The sequence below is a fragment of the Trachurus japonicus genome, chromosome 23, assembly GCF_045865225.1.
Source record: "Trachurus japonicus isolate A0001 chromosome 23, Traja_1.0".
NCBI classification, from domain to species: domain Eukaryota; kingdom Metazoa; phylum Chordata; class Actinopteri; order Carangiformes; family Carangidae; genus Trachurus; species Trachurus japonicus.
In genome coordinates, this window is record NC_140929.1 from 1,762,606 (window position 1) to 1,787,128 (window position 24,523).

The window sequence follows — 24,523 nt, forward strand, 5'->3', positions numbered from 1 at the left end:
TATTTGGACCTAACGAACAATGAAACTGTGTATTTATTTTCAGGTAAAACCTCTTTTAGGTTGTGAAAATAGGCCGTTTCTTTGGGTCTGTATGTTGTAAATCTCTGGGCAGGGCTATTATGGGCTGGCGTTGCTAACGGGAGGAGTGCAGAGAGTCTTCTACTGCAATTAAAGTACTTAGGGGCTATTTGTAGATCATACAACCCCACTTTAAAAAAAAATGCTACTATCCCTTTAATCGTCTCTGTGGAGGAGGAAGAAGCAGCGTTTGTGCCTGAAGCAGTTTCATCTTCATCTTCATCTTCATCTTCATCGTCTCCTGGTCCTCCTCCTCCTGTGAGGGGCGGAGGAGGTGCAGGAGGAGCAGGAGGAGCAGGAGGAGCTCCACTGAAGCTCTATAGTATTTTTGTACCACATATTGTGTAGATAAAACGTATTTATAAGCTATATAGAGAATCATTGTAAATCTTATCCATTGAAACTCTTTGCAGTAACTTTTCATTCCGTCTTTTTTTATATTATTGCCTCATTATATTTTTCTACAGAATCCAAAAAACAAAACGTTCGGCGACAATCTCTCACCCAATCAGCTCCCACGACACGTTCACGTCACTTCACGTCGGTTCGCTTGAACGACGAACGAACCAACGGCGTTTGTCGTTTGTGCCAAACTCATCTGTTCAGAAGGAGCAGGGGGGGGCGGGGCCTGACTCTGTTGCCTTGACGACGCTCGTTTCAATCTGTTTTTTGTTAAGTTTTTTTGTTTCGTGGATCTTGTTCTCGCCTTTTTTTGTTTGTCGATAAGTGGGCGTGGCTTCAACACCAGCATCGATCTGAAGACAATCGAAACAAAACACGTCGGTTTTTATTTTATTTTATTTTATTTTTATTATTCGGACGCTGAAAAACGGTTTTTATTGATCAAAAAACACACAAATATTCACCAATCAAATAAAAAACAAACTGATCTGATCAGTTCAAGTCGTTTAGTTTGATGGAGTTTGAATCAGTGATTTTATTTTGAAATTTCAAAACCCTAGAGACGACTCCACTTCCCGTACGGGGTCCTCGAAGCGTTTAATTTTTCTAAAAAAAAGCAAAACACTAATTATCATAAATTCAGTTTTCGATGAAGATTTGAAACGATCGATGACCTCGTCGTTAAGAGTCGATTATTGATTATCGATCGGTTTCGTCAATCAAACGTCTCATTTAAAACACTAAAAACAAACCCAAAGTTACGTTTATGTTTGAGGTTTTTGAGGTTTTTGTCCCCCTGCAGCCACCGTACGTCCTCCACACCTGTCCACCAGCTCAGAGCTACCTGTGGTACAATCACTGACACACACACACACACTACACACACACACACACACACTACAACTACACACAGATTAACCCTTTGTGTTTTGGGAGAGGTTCTCATTCGCTGACTGCACTTTACAGGACTTTTATTTTGTAGGCGACCCCGGTACGGACGAGGTCGTAGGTCAAAGGTCAAAGGTCGACGTTCGGTTTTGGTTTGTGTGTTCAGTAAAAAAAAAGCAAAACAAAAACACTAAGATGGCCGACGGAGAAACACGGTGAACGTCAGAGTCTGATCGGAGTTTTAATCAGGTTCCTTCAGAATAAAAGCATCAAAACTCAAATGAACTTGATTTTTTTCCCTCTCTAATTGATAATTAATAATCAATCAATCAATCAATCAATCAATCATCTCGTTGTGTTTTTTGTCTCTTTGAACTGGAAACAAAGTTTTTATTTCTGTGATTTAACAGGAAATGGCTTTTATTCTGAAATTTTAAACAGAAATTCTTATTTTTCGGGGGGTAGATGAAGTGATTTGAGTTCATGATTTTAATATCTGAAGGATCTGAATTAACGACGTGATGAGATCAACGCACAGAGCCGAGTGTCAATCATTCATGTTTGATTATTGATTATTGATCCTCAGTTACAGAGAAAAGCAAACTGAAACGTGAAGAAGTCAAATTCTAAAAATGAAATTTAAAACTTTGTGTCGATGAAACGACCTCAGACTATAAAGTTTGTTCAATTTTGATCAATTTTCTGACAAATCAATGTGTCAAATGTTTTGATTGACAGGTGAGATGGCGTCATTTTTAAAGGGATAGTTTAACATTTTGTCAAATTGGCCCATTGCCATAATAATCCCTATAGTCATAGCAGTATGTTCGTTACCTTTAATTGTCGGTGCAAGCTGTTTTTAGAACGGCGGAACAGAGCCGTGAGCTGCTCAGAGCTACACTACGGAGGCTCATTATGGGATTTCTTTGGTTTCCCTCATCATCAAACTCATCAAATACACAATCCAACAACTCCACAACGCTCTGGTGGACAAGTTGTGAGCTGCACATTCACCACGCTATGAGATAATAACACAACGTTACCACACAGAGTTGTTTTAGAGGGAAATACAGAGACTGTTGATGAAAAACTGTCCCTGAAGGCAACGTGCATCAGTTGGTTTTGCATGAATTTCCCTCTAAAACAACTCTGTGTGGTAACGTTGTGTTATTATCTCATAGCGTGGTGAATGTGCAGCTCACAACTTGTCCACCAGAGCGTTGTGGAGTTGTTGGATTGTGTATTTGATGAGTTTGAAACCAAGAAATCCCATAATGAGCCTCCGTAGCGTAGCTCTGAGCAGCTCACGGCTCTGCTCCGCCGTTCTAAAAACAGCTTGCACCGACAATTAAAGGTAACAAACCTACTGCTATGACTATAGGGATTATTATGGCAATGGACGAATCTGCCAAAATGATGAACTATCCCTTTAAAATGTGTTTTATTTAACGTTGACTCGTCCCTCAGACTCTGAGACGCTTCGTGTTTCGAAGGTTTGAAGGTACGACAGTAAAAAAATTAAAAAAAGACAGCGAACGCCTCGTTGTGGGCGGCGCCATCTTTGTACAGACGGTGAAGAACGAATGAACGTGTGAGAAGAAGGAAACAGGAAGTAGAAATGTAAAGTAAAAAGAGCGGGAAAAGGCCGAGTCGTTTTCTTTTTTTCTTTCTTTTTTTTTAAAAAAAAGCACTTTTGTCTCGAAACAGGAAAAACAGAAGTTTGTCTCGTTTTTTTTTTTTTTTTTTTTTTTCTGTTTTTCTGTTTTTTTTAAATGTCCTTCATCTGTTTTTTTGTTTATTTTTTGTTCCCATGGTGCTTTAATTGCGAGGACGTTTGTGGGGGTGACCAACATTTGGTTTGTTCGTCATGTTCATGTGTTTTTGACCCGGCGACGGCTTCACCTGTAAACAGACAGAGAGAGAGAGAGAGAGAGAGAGATGGACCTGTACAGTTCATCGGCCTCACACACGATAAGCTGTTGTAACTCATCACATGCTGATTCTTTTTCTTTTTGTTAAATATAAAGTGAGTGAACTTTGACCTCAGAGTCTGCGTCTTGATTCAACACACACACACACACACACACAGGGCCGTTGTCTAGGGGAGAAAGGTGATGATAACTCTAGGGGCCCAGCGCCCAGTGGGGCCCATAAAAAACCCCAGTAGTCTAATCTTTGTATGACTGATTTATTCTGCATAAGACCCTGACTAATACTCATAGTACACTGTAAAAAACTCAACATCTTTCCAAGAATATTTGTCTTATTTCTTGTCCAAATGTCTCATTTCTAGTCAGGGCCGTTGCTAGGAATTCTGGGCCCCGTTAAAGAATACTAAAGTGGGCCCCTCCCCCTAACTTTTCCTTTTTTTTTCTTAGACTACGTATGTATTATTATTTTTTTATTTAGCCTTCTTTGTTTTGATGCTAATGCAGCATTACACTGCAAAAACTCAAGTATCTTAGCAAGAATATTTGTCTTATTTCTAGTCAAAAAAAATCTCATTATACTTAATATAAATGTGTCTTATTTATAAATAATATAAATAATACACATCATATTAAAAGTAGCTTGTTTTTAGACACTTTTTACTTCTTTCAAGCAGATTTTCACTTGGAATGAGTAGAAACAATCTGATAGTGGAGCAAGTTTTTCTTCCTTATTACAAGCACAAAAAACTTACTTTCGCTGGCAGATTTTTCTATTTATTGTGAATTTAAGTGAAAATTATCCAAAAACAAGTTAATTTTTAGGTAATGAGTCTTATTTTAAGTGGAAAGAGATTAGTTTTGACTAGAAACAGGGCCGTTGTATAGGGGAGAAAGGTGATGATAATTCTAGGGGCCCAGTGCCCAGTGGGGCCCATAAAAAACCCCAGTAGTCTAATCTTTGTATGACTGATTTATTCTGTGTAAGACCCTGACTAATACTCATAGTACACTGTAAAAACTCAACATCTTTCCAAGAATATTTGTCTTATTTCTTGTCCAAATGTCTCATTTCTAGTCAAAACTAATCTCTTTCCACTTAAAATAAGACTCATCACCTAAAAATTAACTTGTTTTTAGATCATTTTCACTTAAATTCACAATAAATAGAAAAATCTGCCAGTGAATGTAAGTTTTTTGTGCTTGTAATAAGGAAGAAAAACTTTTAGATTTTTCTACTTATTCCAAGTGAAAATCTGCTTGAAAGAAGTAAAAAGTGTCTAAAAACAAGCTACTTTTAATATGATGTGTCTTATTTTAAGTAGAATGAGATTTGTTTTGACTAGAAATGACATTTTGACTAGAAATAAGACAAATATTCTTGCTAAGATACTTGAGTTTTTTGCAGTGTAATGCTGCATTAGCATCAAAACAAAGAAGGCTAAATAAAAAACGATAATACATACATAGTCTAAGAAAAAAAAAGGAAAAGTTAGGGGGAGGGGCCCACTTTAGTATTCTTTAAGGGGGCCCAGAATTCCTAGCAACGGCCCTGCCTGTAACTCAGAGAAGCCACGGAGGACTCTGAAACTTCTCCCAGAAATTTAAATTTTGGGTGAACTATCCCTTTAATGAGACTGACAAAATGGAAAATACAGAAACGTCTGTAATCAGAACCAGAGGAGGAAAAATATTAATAAAAAAAGAAAAAGTTCAACAACAGGATTTTATTTATTGATCTGATCAGATTTCATTGAGTTTGTTTTATTGATATAAAACATATTTAATACGATCGTAACATCGTCTAGAAACAAACTAGTGTCCAAGTTTCTGTTACATTATTATTATTATTATTATACAACAACACATTTTACAGATTAAATAAAACATCAACAACATAAAAACAGTTTTTATTCCCGATGATAAAACCACAGTGAACTGGTTCACTTTGTCAGAATTTATCCTTTAAATAAAAATATGAGACGAGTCCAGTCTGTTTTACATTATATTATATTATAGTATATTATGTTATATCACATATTACATTACATTACATTATAGTATAGTAGATTATGTTATATCACATTACATAAATACATTACATAAAATTATATTATATTATATGTTACATTACATCATATTATATTATAGTATATTATGTTATATCACATATTACATTACATAAAATGATATTGTTATATTACATTACGTTATATTATGTTATATTATATTACATTATATTATGTTATGTTATATCACATTACATAAATACATTACATAAAATGATATTGTTATATTATATTATATTACATTATATTATGTTATATTACATGATATTATGTTATATTATATTACATTATATTATGTTATATGTTACATTACATCATATATTATAGTATATTATGTTATATCACATATTACATTACATAAAATGATATTGTTATATTACATTATGTTACATTATGTTAGATTACATGATTTTACATTATGTTATGTTACATTTTATTACATTATATACATGCTGCCTGGCTCTGTGTGTCCTGTGCTGCCCCCTGCTGTTTGAACTATGGAGCTGTTTCAGGATTCATGTTTTGTGATGATTTATTTTATTACAGTTTTTCTCAATCGCTTTGGTGCTTTTTCTCACATCACTCTTAACATTTGCACAACAGTTGCATTTCTCAGAACAATTATTACAAACTGCAAAACCTAGTGGATGACCTGCAAAAGCGCGTCACTTGTTCAAAATGGATCGTTCATCCCTCAAAAGCAAGTACTGGGACAGTTGAAACAAGGAACGGTTGCAACAAGCCTTATTTCTCCAATCAGAAACATGCTAGAGTGATGACACTCACACTGCACATTCACACTTAGACCATCTACCCACCAATAATAGAAAAGACATATTCAGCATCTGCTCCTGCTTGTACTGAGACAAAGTTGTTTTAAGGGTATGAAAGTAGCTTTTTTCATGAGCTGTATTTTTGTCAAACTGTCCTGATCTGTTGTATGAATTAATCCAAACATACCTAGTTTAAATCACTGTTTTGTTGACTATCAAATGACATGGTCAGCATGTGTCAGTGTCATTGTGTCTAGCTAGTACATGATGTTTTGTCCTGACTGACGGGGTGGGGACGGTTGCAACAACTGCCATTTGAATATGGAAGCACTATGCAAATGCAAATGTATAAAATTAAAAATTTTTAGCTTAAAATAGGCACAATATATCTATTTTTTTCCCTCCTGATGAACAGAACAGCCAATTATATTAAACCACGAGAGACTAAGATTTCAAAATAATTCTCCAGATAACTTCCTATAATGAAATATGCAATTTGTAGTTTATCTTATTCTATGGGACAGACGTATAGCCACATATATTTTCCTTTGAAAATTAGAGAAAAATAAATTTATTTGATGTCATACAGTGAATAAATCATCCAAACGTAGAGTACATGTTTATAAAAGTTTCTTGTATTGCAAATAGTTCCATTCTTCTTGTCTCACACTGAGCTATTGAGTTTTATTACCACTGTTAACCTCTGCACATTGACTCAAGGCTGTTCTCTGATAAATATTACTAACTAACTAACTAAATAATACTATAGTATTATTGTAAGACAATGCATATTTTAGGAATACTTTGCTTATTGAGACAAAAATCAAAAGTTAATTAGTGAAATGTAATGTATGTTTAATATGTTGCAACCGTCCCTGATCCGTGTTGCAACCGTCCCCACGTTTGGGGTCAGTTGCAACGTCTGGATTCTTCCATTCAAATGAATATTGTGATTGATGTGTCATATGTAACCATCTTTAAATGGTATGACTAATTAGCTGACAAATGTATGTTTAATCTATAAAAGTTTGGTGAGCCAAATCCAAATAGTCTCTGAGTAACTGAGAAAAATGTAAAAAGTGTTGCAACTGTCCCCAGTCTCCCCTACTCATGTCAATGAAACTGTCAGAAGTCCTGACTCCATCGTTTATGAACAAGATGGTCAAATGGCTTTGTCATGTTTTCATTAGGACACTTTATTCTCTAAGTGTTTTCCAATGCACAAAGTGATGATACCTGTAAATGCTCCAGACAGCACTATACACTACTAGTACAGCCATGTGAAAACTACAGTAAAGTTACACATTACTGTATTTAGTGGAGTAACTGATACTGAATATGTATGTTTCACATTTTTACTGCATATGCTGTGTGTGAATGTGTGTGTGAATGTGATGTACTGTAAAGCGCTTTGGGTATCGTTCAGGTATAGTAAAGCGCTATATAAATACAGACCATTTACCATTTATGCTCTTTGTAATTCTAATTTGTTCACAGCGTTGTGCAAAAGAAAAATATTCCCAAAGGTATCGTCGTCTCTCAACCTTATGTCATCGTTTGTAATCACCATCGCACAAATGTTTTCCTCTTGTAGCAGTAAAAAGGACTTCCACTGCAAAAAACTCAAAGTCTTACCAAGAATATTTGTCTTATTTCTAGTCAAAATGTCATTTCTAGTCAAAGCAAATCTCATTCTACTTAAAATAAGACTCATCACATAAAAAGCAGCTTGTTTTTAGACACTTTTTACTTCTTTCAAGCAGATTTTCACTTGAAATAAGTAGAAAAAATCTGATAGTGGAGCAAGTTTTTTCTTTCTTATTACAAGCACAAAAAACTTGCTTTCACTGGCAGATTTTTCTACTTATTTCAAGTGAAAATTTGTTTGAAACAAGTGAAAATGATCTAAAAACAAGTTAATTTTTAGGTGATGAGTCTTATTTTAAGTGGAAAGAGATTAGTTTTGACTAGAAATGAGACATTTTGACAAGAAATAAGGCAAATATTCTTGGAAAGATTTAGAGTTTTTGCAGTGTCTCAGAAAAAAAATTCAAATAATTTGTGACATTTGAGCCAATAGATGTGTTTCATGTTAATAATTCATTATTCTGAATTTGTATGCCATTATGTAACCAAATAATTTCCAGGAGATTGTAGCTAGGTAGCCTACAATAGCGCATACAAAATGTGAATAAGACTGAATAAGTATTAAGATAAATATATTTCCATACAATAGTTTCCATTTTCCATACTTTTCAAGACCTGGAAATGTATAAAATCAAATTCCATATTATTCCATACTTTCCATACTTGCGTAGGAACCCTGCTTACTGTAATGAAAAAATATTAAAATGTTGCATCTTGGGTATTCTGGTGAATCTGAACTTCTCACATGCTCAAACCGACTCAAACTCGCATATAGTACTACGCATTCACATACTCAAAATGACGTCAGAGTTAGTATAAGTAGTAGGAAAGTATGCGGTTTGGTCCTGGGTCTAGTTCTGGTTCTGTATTGATTTAAGCTAGATTTCAAAATAAAAGTTCAGATTTATTCTCTTAAACTCAAACACTGAATTATTTCCAGTCACTTCTACTTTGCTGTTTTTTCACTCAGTGTTTTTAGCTTTTGTCCGTTAAAAGGAATTCTGGGTAATAATGTTCTTTACTTTGGTCTTTAAATTCATAATTACATAAAAAGGAATATTCCAAAATAAAAGTACTCCCAAAAATTACAAAAAAACAAAACAAAACAGCTTTTTTCTGTTGCTGTTAAGCTGACAAAAGTAAAATAAAAAGAAAGAAAATGTTTCACATTAAAAGCTTGCAGTGTAACCCTCCTCTTTTATTCTGAAACGTCTGTAGGAAGTGACAAGTTCCATCAGTAACTTCAGACATAAAAACAAAACAAAGATTAGAAATTATTAAGAGGAAAAATTAGAAAATGACATTATTCTATATAGAAAATATTCAATGAGCTTCAGTTTTCAGTGATCACCTTTATTTTGGACCAGAGATTTGGCATGAACAGAAAAATATCAACTTTTTTCTGTCCGAAAATAAATGTTTCTTCTTATTTTTAGTGTATTTCATTGATCTTCAACATAAACTCCCAAAAAAAACTAAACAAAACAAAATAAAACATAAATCAACTGAACATCTTCAGCTTGTTCCTGTGGATTCGGTCCTTGGTGATTTTTTTTTTCTTCTTTTTTTCTTTTTTTTCTTCATGTCCTTTTGTTATTTTGTGATAAATTGTCTCTTTAAATTAAAGTTGTTGCAGCTTCAGCCTTTAATCACAGCGATGGGCCTCAGTTTGATCGCCTTCTTACTGATGCCGGCGTCGTGACACGTGTTCACTACGTCTGTCACGTTCTTGTACGATTCAGGAGCCTGAAAAACAAACAAAGAGAGAAAAATTAACAACTTTAGCAATATATAGAAACAACCTAAATATACAATTACAATTTTCAGAAATGAAAACAAAAAGAAATGATAAGATACATGACTAAAAACAACTAAAATATAAAATAAAATACATGAAAACAAAAAAACACAAGTCACAATTTAAGGAATTCGTAATAGTGGGGCGGATTAGCTAAACAATCGTTCACTTTGTGATAAAAGCATGAAATTTGGTGGATGTGTTGGTGAATATGTTTCAAACAAATCTGGATATTGGGCCACCTCAAAAGCGCCCCCTAGTGGCCGTGGCAGCCATTTGTTACGCAAATAAAGGAATGATTAATATAAACTGCCCTTTTAATAATACCAACTGGTGATGTATTGTATATTGTTGGAAAGCCTGATTAGTCACCTTTACAACGAGGTACAGCTTGTAAGGATCGTGCATTCATGGAATGAGTAACGGGGCTAAACGTGTGGGTAGCGCCCCCCTAAATATGTGCATCCCCTATGGGGCGGATTAGCTCAATAAATCACAAGAATTGTTTATTTAACAATTGTTTATTTTTGCTTGTTGCCCGGGTCAACTACAAGCAAAAATCTTAAGTAGACATCTTAAGGGTCCTTAAAAACCATGTTTCAAAAATGTATCCACCAACACCTCCACCAAATGTTGTGCTTCTACCACAAAATAAACCATTCTTGTGATTTATTGAGCTAATCCGCCCCACAGGGGATGCACATTGTTGGGGGGGCGCTACCCACACGTTTAGCCCCGTTGCTCATTCCATGAATGCACGATCCTTACAAGCTGCACCTCGTTGTAAAGGTGACTAATCAGGCTTTCCAACAATATACAATACATCACCAGTTGATATTATTAAAAGGGCAGTTTTTATTCATCATTCATTTATTCGCATAATAAATGGCTGCCACGGCCACTAGGGGGCGCTTTTGAGGTGGCCCAATATCCAGATTTGTTTGAAACATATTCACCAACACATCCACCAAATTTCATGCTTTTATCACAAAGTGAACGATTGGTGTAAAATATTGAGCTAATCCGCCCCACTATAAATAAATAAGCAAAAAATATACAATAAAAAACTGAAGAGATAATTTTTATATTGAAAATGTTTCAGATAAAAAAAGATAATGGATACCAACTGTCTTCGTAACAAAAAGACACACCAAAAAACATCCAGATACCTCCATGCTGCTCGTATGTAATGTCCGTCTTGTATTGAAGCCCCGACATGCGAAATTGTCCCGAAAAAAATTAAATAAGTCTATATTTCAAACTTGTTTTGTAGCGGAAGCTCTAGAAGCTTCTCTTCCTGGTTCATCAAATTCTTTCGGGACAATTTCTCATGTCTGGGCTTCAATACAAGACGGACATTACATACGAGCAGCATGGAGATATCTGGATGTTTTTTGGTGTGTCTTTTTGTTACGAAGACAGTTGGTATCCATTAGCAACCGTCATATGGACATGCTCTGCTACGCCGAGACCCCCTGTAACTCAGAGAAGCCACGGAGGACTCTGAAACTTCTCCCAGCCCTTAGTCCACATGAGGGGGAGGAGGTAATGAGGGACATTTCAATTTTGGGTGAACTATCCCTTTAAATAAATAAGCAAAAAATATACAATAAAAAACTGAAGAGATCATTTTTATATCAAAAATCTTTCAGATAAAAATTAAAAAAAAAAAAGTAAATCTGAACATCGTCACATGTAAATAATAATAAAAACATGGCCGCCACCTCCTCCATGACCAGTTTGGGCGACGCCACCCGGATGGCGATGCCCTGGTCGGCCAGTTTGTCCAGAACGTCCTGGAAGTCCAGATTCCTGCGGGACTTCGCTCGGGAGAGGGCGCGACCCTGAGAGAGAGATGACATCATCATCATCATCATCATCATCATCATCATCATCATGTACATAGGCGTCATTTACGCTGGGGACGCTGGGGACATGTCCCCACCACAAAATGAACTTAACATTATCCTAATGGAGAATGACGAAAACACGTTGATAAACTATGACAGAATAGGCAGCCGATTGTACCGGACAGCACCCGGTATGCTTAATGTTTGGGTGCAAAGTCACTGTTAACAAAATCAACATCTAATCTGTCCTTTCAAAATAAAGTTAGTGACGTGTCTGTTTGGAGCAGCTGCTGACAGTGACAGTTTCCTCATCACTAAACCTGAGCCACCATTCCAGTCTTTTGGACATAGTATATTGTATATTCTGTGTTTTTCCTCTCTATAACCGCCTCGTTTCAGTTTTTGCTGGTTGGCAATCATCTGGTGCACCCGCTGCTTCTCTCGCGCTGGATGCGCATATAAATGTTATAAAAAAATAAAAAGGAAAAAACACAGATGCGCAAATTGAAATGACCTACTGTAGTGTAGTCTAACAATTCAATGACCACAGCTGATCACCAGCTTGTCATGCTCCACCTGTCACGTCTCTAAACACAACTATGGGCTTCTTTTTTTTTTTTTTTTTGCGGAGAATTAATTTAAAAAATAATGCTAGTCAGTCCGACCGCATCGGGTCCAGGGTCGGGGGTGGGGGTGGGGGGGGGCATATGGTCATTGTCCCCACCACCTTTCAAAGTAAACTGACGCCCTTGGTCATGTGGGGGATCAAACATGTGGACTGAGTCTCACCGCTCCGTGGCAGGTGGTGCCGAAGGTCTCCGTCATGCCCTGCTCCGTCCCCGTCAGGACGTAGCTGCAGGTTCCCATCGTCCCTCCAATCAGCACCGGCTGACCCGTCAGCTGACACCACAGAGGAGGAGAAGGAGAGGAAGAAGAAGGAGAAGGAGAAGGAAACCTGGGTCAGAGCAGCAGCGACGCCAAAGACGGTTTAGAAACAAGATGCTCCACTACGAGTCAGTTTCCGTAGTTCCTGTTGTCACTGAAGTAAATATTAGACAAGACACGTCTCTCCTGAACATTCCCACACGGAAATAACCTTTAGGTTTTAATATACGTTTCAATATACGTGGCTGTTTTCATATATATGCATATAGTATGCTAAATTATATATGGTGCATATATGCACAGATAAACTGCATATAGGTTTCATATATCTGCATATATCCTCATGATATATCCTCCTATGGACCTCTGATTGTGTCCTTAAAGCAGAAGTAAGTGATATATTTGTGTTAATATAAGTCTTAAATAGTTATATCTTCCGACAGCAATCACTTCTATAGAGTGTTTGGTCTGAAACACGGGTCTGTCAGTCACTCTGCTCTGCTCTGAGCCCAGGAGAAAACTTTTCTCGTATCCTACAGTTTTTATCCAATGAGGAGAGAGAACGGCATGCAGGGCTGTGTGTGCAGCCAAGGGACGCCGTGAATGTGGCGACGTAGGGACGAGGACTGTTACGGTGCGTTCAAGGAAACTCGTATTTTTCCGACCGTGAAGTCGTACCAGTTCGATCTGGTACGAGTTCACGGGTCAGAAGTTACGAGTGGCCGTTATAGTGACTTTCACAGGTAAAACAGGTCGGAGAAACACGAGTGGGTTGCCTGGAACGCTACAAAGTCATAAATTGTGACTTGAAGCTGTAATTTACGATTTCAAAAACCTGCCTGGAACGCAGCATTAGCCAAAACGACCGGACCACTTACTTCTGCTTTAATAAAGTCTTATTATTAATAAAGTCTTATTATTATATAGGATATATATGCGCATATATGAAACCTATATGCAGTTTATCTGTGCATATATGCACCATATATATTAGCATATATGCGTATATATGAAAACGGCCACATTTATGTATGTCACATATATTCAAACCTATATTAAAACCTATAGGTTCTTTCCGTGTGGGTTTAGACATGAAAATGGACAAATTTCAGACAAATCAGGAGAAAATGAACTTTGTTCCAGACCTGTCTCTGTCTCAACAACAACACACTCCCTAGATCTGTTACAGATCTCCATGGTAACGACTCGGGATGTCACAATTTTTCTTCTAACAAGTGACAGACACGCTAACATTTAAATTCCTACCAATTCAGTGAAACGTTAGGTAAATTGACAGTAACGTAATTTAACCCAGTCACTGAGCAGCTTGTAGTGAGACATCCTGTCAGAGTAGAGGATCTTTGGCAGTTCTGACTGAGCGGTTTGAGGGTGCGCTGGGTTACGTACCTGGTAGTCCACGGGGATGAGCGGGTGGTGCGGGGGGAAGGCCCGGGTGGAGCCTTTGCGGTGGACGAGCAGCGTCTTCTGTTTCCCGTCCACCATGTGCTCCTCCACCTTGGCGATGTTGTGGGACACGTCGTAGATGACGTGCATGTCCAGGTCGTCGGGCGTGGTGCTGAAGACCTCGGAGAACGCCTGAAACAGCCAATCAGAGGGCAGAGAGACGGGTCAAGGAGGAGCTAGGGCTCTGATTCGTCTGTCTGTCTGTCTGGGCATTTGGTTGGATGACAGATTGTCTTTTAAAACTCATATCTCTGAAATACGACGGAGCATTAGGGCCACAATGAGAAAAATAATGTTCGCAGAGTTTGAGAATAAAGTCATAATTTTATATTTAAAAAAAAGTCATAATATTACGAGAAAAAGTTCAAAATTTCACTAGAATAAAGTCAGAATATTATGAGAATAAAGTCTTAATTTTACAGAAAAGTCATAATTTTACTAGAATAAAGTCAGAATTTTAAGAGAATAAAGTCAAAATTTTACAAGAATAAAGTCAAAATATTACTAGAATAAAGTCTTAATTTTACAGAAAAGTCATAATTTTACTAGAATAAAGTCAGAATATTATGAGAATAAAGTAAAAATTTTACGAGAACAAAGTCAAAATATTACTAGAATTATGTCAAAATATTACTAGAATAAAGTCAAAATTTTACGAGAATGAAGTCAAAATTTTATAAGAATGAAGTCATAATTTTACAAGAAAAGTCATAATTTTACAAGAAAAAGTCAAAATATTACTAGACTAAAGTCTTAATTTTGCAGAAAAGTCATGAATTTACTATTATAAAGTCAAAATATTACTAGAATAAAGTCATAATTTTACTAGAATAAAGTCATAATTTTACAGAAAAGTCATAATTTTACTATTATGAAGTCAAAATATTACTCGAATAAAGTCATATTACCTGAATAAAGTCATAATTTTACGAGAATAAAGTCAAAATATTACTCGAATAAAGTCATATTACAAGAATAAAGTCAAAATATTACTCGAATAAAGTCATATTACAAGAATAAAGTCATATTACAAGAATAAATTCATAATTTTACATGAATAAATTCATAATTGTACTATTATAAAGTCAAAATATTACTAGAATTAAGTCATAATATTACTAGAATAAAGTCATAATATTACTAGAATGAGGTCAAAATTTTATAAGAATGAAGTCAAAATTTTACGAGAATGAAGTCAAAATTTTACGAGAATGAAGTCAAAATTTTACAAGAATGAAGTCAAAATTTTACAAGAATAAAGTCATATTAATATTTCAAGCTGTAGTTTCCGAGGAGGAGCGCTGTGAGCTACCTGTCTGGTGAGGAAGGTCATGGAGGAGCGGTTGACCCAGGCGTAGTTGCCGGCGGCGGCCATTCCCTTCAGGTAGTCCTGCCCCTCCTGGGACGTGATGCGGGCGCACGCCAGCTGACGGTCGTTCACCACGATCTTGTCCCGCTTCATCGCCTTCTCCATGGCAACCAGGGCATCTGGTGGGTTGAGCAGCCAAAAGTTTTATTCAAGTAAGAGGATTGTTATTTATTCCAATTGTATAGTACTTTAAAGGGATACGCCAACATTTTTTTTTTGTGTGTGTCTTGCCTCACTCCCGAGTCCATGACTAGCAGATAGACACCATCCTTTCAACTGTGCGTTCAGTAACCATGGAGATAGAGCCGTATCGCCCGTAATTAGCTTAGCTCAAACACTGGAAGTGTATGGGTAGTGTTAGCCTGCCTCCACCTAAAGTCGCTAATTAGCTTAGCTCAAACACTGGAAGTGTATAGGTAGCGTTAGCCTGCCTCCACCTAAAGTCGCTAATTAGCTTAGCTCAAACACTGGAAGTGTATGGGTAGTGTTAGCCTGCCTCCACCTAAAGTCAGAGAAACTCTTCAGCAACTCTAAACGGAAACCGGCGGGCCGATCTTCGTCTCAGAGCTGACAAAACTCTCCGGTAAGGCATCTTGAGCGGTCAAATGCCGCTAACGGGACGAGATCGGTCAAAATGGAGGGTTCAAGCAAAGACGCTTTATTTTGGTTCAAGCTAGCTACATCGAGGGTAGGTTAGCTTCCTATTTCAAAGTAAAAGCACAAATTCTATCGTCATGGTTTTCTGTATGTAAAGGGCAACGGGTGTTTTATTTTGTGAAAGTAACCGGAAGTGCGTTGGTCACAACGGCTAGCTTGAGTAGCGCCGAATTCGTCCCAACAAAATTGTAAACAGCTGGAATTTAGACAAATTAACGACACACTGCTGATCTAAACGGCTACTTTCTCACCTAAACATGTTTGAAATGTTGATAAAGTGATATATTTACAGAGTTTAGAGCTAAAATGAAAGGGTGGGTAGGAGGCAGGCTAACACTACCTATACACTTCCAGCATAATTTGAGCTAAGCTAATTACGGCGATACGGCTCTATCTCCCTTGTTACTGCACGCACAGTCGAAAGGATGGTGTCTATCTGCTGGTCATGGACTCGGGAGTGAGGCAAGACATGGAAAAAGAAAATGTTGGCGTATCACTTTAAGTAAAAGTAAAAAGTATTCTGCATTAAAACTACAACAGCATGTGTCGGGGTGCAGTTCCTACCTGTGGCCACCTGGTGTCCCAGACCTCGGCTGCCGCTGTGGATCATCACACACACTTGGCCTTTGTGGTCGATGCCCATCTTCTTGGCGGCGTAGTCGTTGTAGATCTCGTCCACCACCTGGATCTCAGCGTAGTGGTTCCCAGCTCCCAGAGTCCCCAGCTTCAACACACACACACACACACGCGGTCTCAGTCTGTCTCCACGGTGATGATGTTCAGGTTTTTTACGTCTATGATTCTAGTTTGTTTATTTATTTGTTTCATTCATTGAAAAAACGAGACAATAAGAACAGTATTAAAGTATTTTTTTTTTAAATCCAACTCCTGAATGAAATGTGGTTTAACCCTTATCTCAAGAAATGCTTTTACACATTAGATAATTTATGAATCAAAGCAAAAAACAAGAATAAAATGAATTTAAATAATGGCTGCTCATCATCCAGGTCTGAAAAATGTCGCCATGCAACATTTTTTATATCATTTGTGAACTCCAGGTCGTATTTCTGTATCATATTTGTTTTGATTGATCCTGATTCTTTGGTTTCCTTCTTCAGATTGTTTATTGAACTTCTCTGTTATAATGGATTTGTCTGTTTTAAAAAAAAAATTCTGGATGTAAATTGGCAATATTTCTATATTTTATAATATTTTTATAGTTTTATAATTGGAATTATATAGATCTATTATGGCTCTTTTTTATAACTTGACTGAGTCTATGATTTACATGCATTCCCCCATATTTCACCACTATTTCATTCTAAAGACTTGTCTCTTTAAAACAAGTCCACAGTCCTGGTTCTGTGGTGACCTGGACCTGGATCTGAGTCTGGACAGACATGTAGAGCGCTGCAGCCCCGGTGGTTGCTAGGATACCTGCGGCAGGCCTCTCTTCTTGGCCTTGGACGACACCTTGTTGGGGTCGGCCTGCAGCATGCGGCCGTACTCCTCACAGTGCTCCTTGTCCTCGGCCCAGGCGTAGCCCTCCCTCAGGGACCAGTCCACCCCCATCTCCAGGGCCTCCTCCAGGTCTCTGGGGGGGGGACAGAGAGACAGACAGGTAAGATAGGGGAGACAGGTTGGTCTTGTCCTGGGATCAGAGGCCGTATTTATCCAGTTTCTTATAATCACTAGTAACACTAAAAGTCGACTTATAGATGATGCCACTTCCATTAGTCCATAGGAACTACCAATCACTGAAGAGAATCCTTCTCTAAGAATATAGAAATATCTTAAGGTGCGTTCACACCGAACCTTTTATTTTTGTTGCTGTCGCTCGTATCGCTCCTTTGTCGCTCGTCAGTTTGGCAAAGACTCGCCCTTTGGGCTTTGATTTTTTTCTCACCTTTGATGACGTCATGCCCACTGCCATGTCTCTCTGTTCACCAGCACCACCAGGATTACAGCAGCCAATCAGCGCTGAGCGACTTACAGCCAGAGACTTGGGATTTCTCATCTCGAGTGACGAGCGATTTTTTGCTCTGTCGCCCATTTGCACTGACTTAAACCAACACTAAGGAACTTTTCAACCTTCATAAAATATTTTCATAACTTTTGTGATGATACATCGACTTACAACAAGTTGAATGACACCTCTGTCACGGCCTGAGGGGGTCTGTATCATTATGGTCTGTATCACCTTCACTGGCACTAAGCAGCTTTGAGGAGCATGGTAGGAACCCGGCTCTCACTTAAAGCTTCAGTTGGTAACAATTATTCAGTCATATTTGCTGGAACTGTCACTATATTCTGATGGTCAGACATTAAATGAGTAATTTAGGACAAAATCCAACTCCTCTGGCTCCACCTACAGCCTGTAATCGTATTTGCCAAAATCCACCGCGCCCGACGATTCTCCACCAGTCAGGTAGAGGGAGCAGGAGGAGCAGCCAATCGCCGCTCCTACACGTCGTGCTATGGGTACGGTACATCTTCTGTGGGTGCGTTTATGGCTACTTTGTGTGTGTCTGTGTGTGTGTGGGGCGCTTGGCAGAGGCAAAGACGGTTTATAAACTCTTTGGCAGAGGTTCATAAAGGGACCTGACGGAGTATTGTCTTGAAATTTCCGACCAAGTCGCGGAGTTTACTTTCACTTTCGTCAACTTACCAACTGGAGCTTTAAGTTTCACTTTCACTTTCGCGAGTCACGACGAGGAGGGAGCAGCAATGATTGTGTATGTGTGTTGACTGAGAAATGATCCGCTGGAAACAGAAACTTAGTTTGGACGTCTTCTGTTAATTTCCATGCACCGGGAGATCAGGATATTTACAGGGCTTCACGCTAGTGTTCATGGGAAATGGAGTCTTCCTTCAGGCAAAACACTACCACTTTGGGCCACTGGCGCCGCCAAACTCAACCAAAACTGAAAGTTCTTTAGTACTGCTTTAAAGTATAAAAGGTCCAGTGTGAATGCACCTTTAGAGATATCTCAGTGAGTAGTTAAATGGCCAATGGGAGTTTAAATTCAACTGTATTTTGACAATAACCTACAAAGTAATTAGGGCTGACCCAAAAAAATCGAAGCTTCGAAGCTTCGTTCGTTGCCATGGTAATCGATCATGAAGTCCTGTTTTTTTTTTTCTTTCCTTTTTTCCTTTTTGACACGGTTCTCATCGACAATTGTTACATTAAAATGAGTAGGCTACTTGGCACCTGCCAGATTTTGGAGATATGCAGTGTTTGTTTGCCATTACTTTCATTATTTCCGCTACTTTCCGCTACCGGTTGGACGTTATGATCGCACAACCCCCCCCGGCCGTTGAAGCTTTGATTTTGATTGATTTTACGTCGCTAAGCTTCGATTATCAAAATATGATAATCGGGTCAGCCCTAAAAATAATACTAAATACAGGTCTATACATTGGGAATGAATCAAAGATAAATGTTTCCTGATTCTGAAGCTTGAGAGTCAGACTTAACGCCACTAATCCTCTGCTCTTCAGACTAAAACGTCTATAACTCCTGATAAACCCGGCCCCTGGTCTCAGTCTGAGTCTGGGTGGGACCAGGTCTTACTTGGCCCCCATGGGGATGACTCCCTTGGAGCCGACTCCCACTGGGATGTGGTTGAACAGCGACTGGGCCAGCTGCTCCTTCACCGGCTGCACGTCGCGCTCGTCCAGGTTCGTCCTCAGGAGACGGACGCCGCAGTTGATGTCGAAGCCGACGCCCCCTACAGGAGGAAACCAGCACTTTAAAACATTTCAGTCGTTTTCTTATTAAAATGTTTCAGTTTGATTTTAAATTAACCTTAAAGGGATACGCCAACATTTTTTTTTCATGTCTTTCCTCACTCCCGAGTCCATGACCAGCAGATAGACACCATCCTTTCGACTGTGCGTGCAGTAACAAGGGAGATAGAGCCGTATCGCCGTAATTAGCTTAGCTCAAACACTGGAAGTGTATAGGTAGTGTTAGCCTGCCTCCACCTAAAGTCGCTAATTAGCTTAGCTCAAACACTGGAAGTGTATGGGTAGTGTTAGCCTGCCTCCACCTAAAGTCACTAATTAGCTTAGCTCAAACACTGGAAGTGTATGGGTAGTGTTAGCCTGCCTCCACCTAAAGTCGCTAATTAGCTTAGCTCAAACACTGGAAGTGTATGGGTAGTGTTAGCCTGCCTCCACCTAAAGTCACTAATTAGCTTAGCTCAAACACTGGAAGTGTATGGGTAGTGTTAGCCTGCCTCCACCTAAAGTCATCAGAGAAACTCTTCAGCAACTCTAAACGGAAACCGGCGGGCCGATCTTCGTCTCAGAGCTACAAAACTCTCCGGTAAGGCATCTTGAGCGGTCAAATGCCGCTAACGGGACCAGATCGGTCAAAACGGAGGGTTCAAGCAAAGACGCTTTATTTTGGTTCAAGCTAGCTACATCGAGGGTTAGGTTAGCTTCCTATTTCAAAGTAAAAGCACAAATTCTATCGTCATGGTTTTCTGTATGTAAAGGGCCGAATACGTACCAACAAAATTGTAAACAGCTGGTATTTAGACATATTAACGACACGCTGCTGATCTAAACGGCTACTTTCTCACCTAAACATGTTTGAAATGTGGATAAAGTGAAATATTTACAGAGTTTAGAGCTAAAATGAAATCAGCTTCTGACTGCTGATTTCAGCTCGGGTAGGAGGCAGGCTAACACTACCTATACACTTCCAGTGTTTGAGCTAAGCTAATTAGCGACTTTAGGTGGAGGCAGGCTAACACTACCTATACACTTCCAGCGTTTGAGCTAAGCTAATTAGCGACTTTAGGTAGGAGGCAGGCTAACACTACCCATACACTTCCAGTGTTTGAGCTAAGCTAATTAGCGACTTTAGGTAGGAGGCAGGCTAACACTACCTATACACTTCCAGCGTTTGAGCTAAGCTAATTAGCGACTTTAGGTGGAGGCAGGCTAACACTACCTATACACTTCCAGTGTTTGAGCTAAGCTAATTACGGCGATACGGCTCTATCTCCATGGTTACTGCACGCACAGTGGAAAGGATGGTGTCTATCTGCTGGTCATGGACTCGAGAGTGAGGCAAGACACGAAAAAAAAAAAAATGTTGGCGTATCCCTTTAAAACATTTAAAAACCAGAAGGAGGCTGAATGTCCCGGTGCAGCAGCGTCACTCACCTGGAGACACCACGGCCTCGGGGTCTTCCATGTCGAAGGCCGCCATGTTTCCGATGGCGAAGCCGTATCCAGAGTGAACATCTGGGAGACCGATGGAGCGCTGAGGGACGACAAGAAAGAGACGAGCTCAGACCTTCATCCTCCTCCTCCTCCTCCTCCTCATCCTCATCCTCATCCTCGTGTCTCTGACGGTTTATCAACAGTCTCGCTAGTGATGGCAGTCCGACACTGAAGCTTCGATACGTGCTTCAAACCAGTAACATCGAACCACTGTTTCAAAGCTTGTTTCGGTGCGGAAAAAATCACGTGACATATGACGTCCGAAGCAGTTAACTGCTTCACTGCCTGAATGAATGAATCACCTGACTGGACTAAAGCTGCTTCACCCACTGACTGGTCTCGATTCTGAAAGCGTGTACCCTCCCTCATCCATTTCAAACGCACACAAGCATCATCTGTTTCTTGCGAGCGAGAATTGTGGAGAAATTGTGAACAAAAAACAAACACTCATCAAATCTTCATTTGCAAATAGTGTGTGCGTGCATGTAACGAAGGTCCGTGGTCGTGGATATAGCTACAGTCGCGAATCGCGATGTACCAGAGAATTGACAACGTGTCGCGGCTGTTAGCAGAGGAATGATTTGGCGAAGCGGTTAGTATCGCCGCCTGCAGTGTGGGATATCCGGGTTCGAGACCCGTGCAGGTCATGTCAAATACATAGACTGTATAAAGAACGGCCGTAGCACCGTGACGTCACCCATTGGTTTGGGGGAGTCTGTTTTGTGCCGCTACTACGGGGGTTTGAACCGCGCCATGTTGGATTCTACTTGCCATATTTGGAGCGGTGCGGCCGTTGGCCGGCCGAGAGCCCGCCCACTGGCCTCGAAGCAGCGGTCGCCGGACCTGTCACTCAACGGTTCTGCGCCCTAATTGGCCAGAACTTTAAACCTAATAATAGTAAAACGGTAGAGTTTAAAAAAAATTCACCCCCCTCAGAGTGTGTGCGGGGGTAGAAACTATCGATTGAGACCAAAAAAATAAAATGTACCAGGCTGTAAATATGTTTTTTTAAGCTGTAAAATCGGCTATTTTAACATGGGGCTCGATTGGAGTTGCTCCCTTCTGGAGCCAGCCCCCAGCAACAGCCCAGGGGATTGCAGCTTTTTGAACGCGGAAGTGAGCTTCACTCCTCAGACCGACAACTGCCCCCTTGGTCAAATATAATAATCTGGCTAACACATCAGTACACTTTTAAATAAAGGATTCTTTAAATCCAAGGGTGATCAAAGCGAAGGCACTTTAGAACAAAAGTGTTATCTACTAAAGTGATTTCACGAACTCTGCTTATTGAGGTGTGTGCGCATGTATGAGTGCGCAATTAAAACCCTCTAGTCCACCCACTAGACTGCCTCATTTTGACTGCAGCCTCGCACTTCGCCAGGAGAGGTCTCTCTCTAAATGAAGCTTCGAGTAATGAACCCATTTTCGAAACAATTGGCTCAAGTGGTTCAGTGCTTCACAAAAGCTTCATTTGCCCATCACTAAGTCTCGCTACTCACCTGCACGATGCCGGGCAGCGCCGCCACGTTGCCGATCTGCTTCATGGCGGGAAGGAAGCCGCCCACACCTGAGGAGGAAAAATATAATAATAATGATACATAAATAAATAAATAATAAAGTGTGAACCAATCAGAGGAGAGACATCAGAGGAAGTGATGCATTGTGGGTCGTGTCAGTCAGGTGTCAGGCGACCGACCTCCTCCTCGACAGGCGTTACGAAGCTCCTCGAACATCAGCTTCTCCAGAGAGTCGTTGACGTAGAAGTTCCCTTCAACCTGAGCAACAGACAGGAAATGATGTCATCAAGGTGGTTACATCACAGGTTTATCCTTCTATCTATTGATCATCTATCTATCTATCTATCTATCTATCTATCTATCTATCTATCTATCTATCTATCTATCTATCTATCTATCTATCTATCTGTCTGTCTGTCTGTCTGTCTGTCCATCTATCTATCTATCTGTCTATCTGTCAACATGATAATATTCATTTCCATTTATCATATTTATTTGATTCTTTTTTCTTATTCATACTTTATAATATTTACACTTGACAATAAAACATACAAATCAAAAACCTTGACAAATACAAACAGAAAAGACGGGCAAACTAAAACAAAAAACACAACAATACTCCATAGAGGGAGAATACACAGTGCATATTCTCTTCATTGAGTATCAATTTAATTGTCAAAAGGTTTTTTAAAATGATCCTACACAGGTTTAGATCAGATTTGAAACAAAGCAAGACCAGAAACAGAGAAATTATCATCTGCTTTTGTAAAAAAAAAAAATATATATATATTTGAAATGGTGCACCTGATTCCAAATGGTTTCAGTCTTAAACTTAGTGTTGTTTATTCTCTCCATACCTATGAAGATTAAAAACTCAGAAACCCACCTTTCTATAGCAAAAACATTTTGGTCTGTGATTGTTTTTTTTCTTTCTTGATCTCTATTTATTGGATTCTTGCTGGTTTAGATTTTGCATTTAGGTCAGTAAAGCAGTTAATTATAGTTAACTGTATAATAATCATCTCTTTTGTTACTAATTTTATTAATATTAGAGTTTTTATTACATCAGATGAGCAGGATCCTCCCTTTCACTTTATTACATCATTAAGCCTGGTCAGCAGCTGTGACGTCAGTTTGCAGCTGGTTTTCCTGCACATTTTATTGTAAATATATTACATTTATTCATTTGTTGTCTGATTTAAAGTGTTTCTGTCTGGTTAAAGTGTAATAATAAACTCTCCAACATGTGCTGACTGACTGACTGACTGTCTGTCTGAGCTAACAGGTTAGCCACGTTAGCAGCTCCTTCATTCACTCACCCTCATGTTGGGAACAAATCCCTTTTTAATCCTCCAACAGTTGCTGGTGATCTTGTCCAGGTACTGCAGCTCATCGTTGTAGCTTCGACTCATTTTTCTGACACTGAAATGTGTTTAATTAATTTGTTTTTTTGTGTATTATTAACGCTGCGTTGCTGCACCGCCGGTCTCTGAAGCCAAGTGCCAACAGCAGCAGAGCGGTACGGAAGCCGCGGAGCCATTAGCCAGGCAAAACGCGGTTGTTAATTTGGCATGACGCATGAAAATTAAACACTAACGTAACACAGTATGGCAACTGTAAGTGTTTAAAAGTAAAAGTTAAGAACTCAAACTTAAGTTAAAATGTTTAAGTGTTTAAATTTCTCTTTAAGTAGTTGTTTTTGAAAGAAAGTCTGCGATTTATTTAAGACTGTACTTGCTCGCTTGCCATAGTTGTAGTGAAGTACGAGTTTGTCAAGTTTGCTAACGGCAGCTACGGAAACACCGGAAGTGTAGTCAAAATAAAAGCGTAATTCTGCTTTTTAAATGTTCTACTCGGTCTGCTAAACACTATTTTATTTATATGAATCGTAACACGTGGAGTGAACACTATAAAATGTTTTCCAGTCCTGCGAGTGGAAGCTTTTTAACGAGAAGAG

General features: G+C 38.9%; 1 protein-coding gene across 1 annotated transcript; it reads right to left on the minus strand.

Moving 5' to 3' along the window:
* Nucleotides 1-9,100: 9,100 nt before the first annotated feature.
* On the minus strand, nucleotides 9,101-24,075 carry rtcb (RNA 2',3'-cyclic phosphate and 5'-OH ligase). Its single transcript, XM_085768849.1, has 12 exons — nucleotides 23,886-24,075; nucleotides 22,746-22,824; nucleotides 22,549-22,616; nucleotides 20,990-21,089; nucleotides 19,386-19,542; nucleotides 17,246-17,402; nucleotides 16,373-16,532; nucleotides 15,095-15,270; nucleotides 13,726-13,914; nucleotides 12,223-12,333; nucleotides 11,308-11,427; nucleotides 9,101-9,531 (listed from the first exon to the last, which is right to left on the minus strand). Exons 1-12 carry the CDS (start codon nucleotides 23,976-23,978, stop codon nucleotides 9,424-9,426), a joined length of 1,518 nt encoding a protein of 505 aa, XP_085624975.1. The 5' UTR covers nucleotides 23,979-24,075; the 3' UTR covers nucleotides 9,101-9,423.
* Between the last annotated feature and the right edge of the window lie 448 nt (nucleotides 24,076-24,523).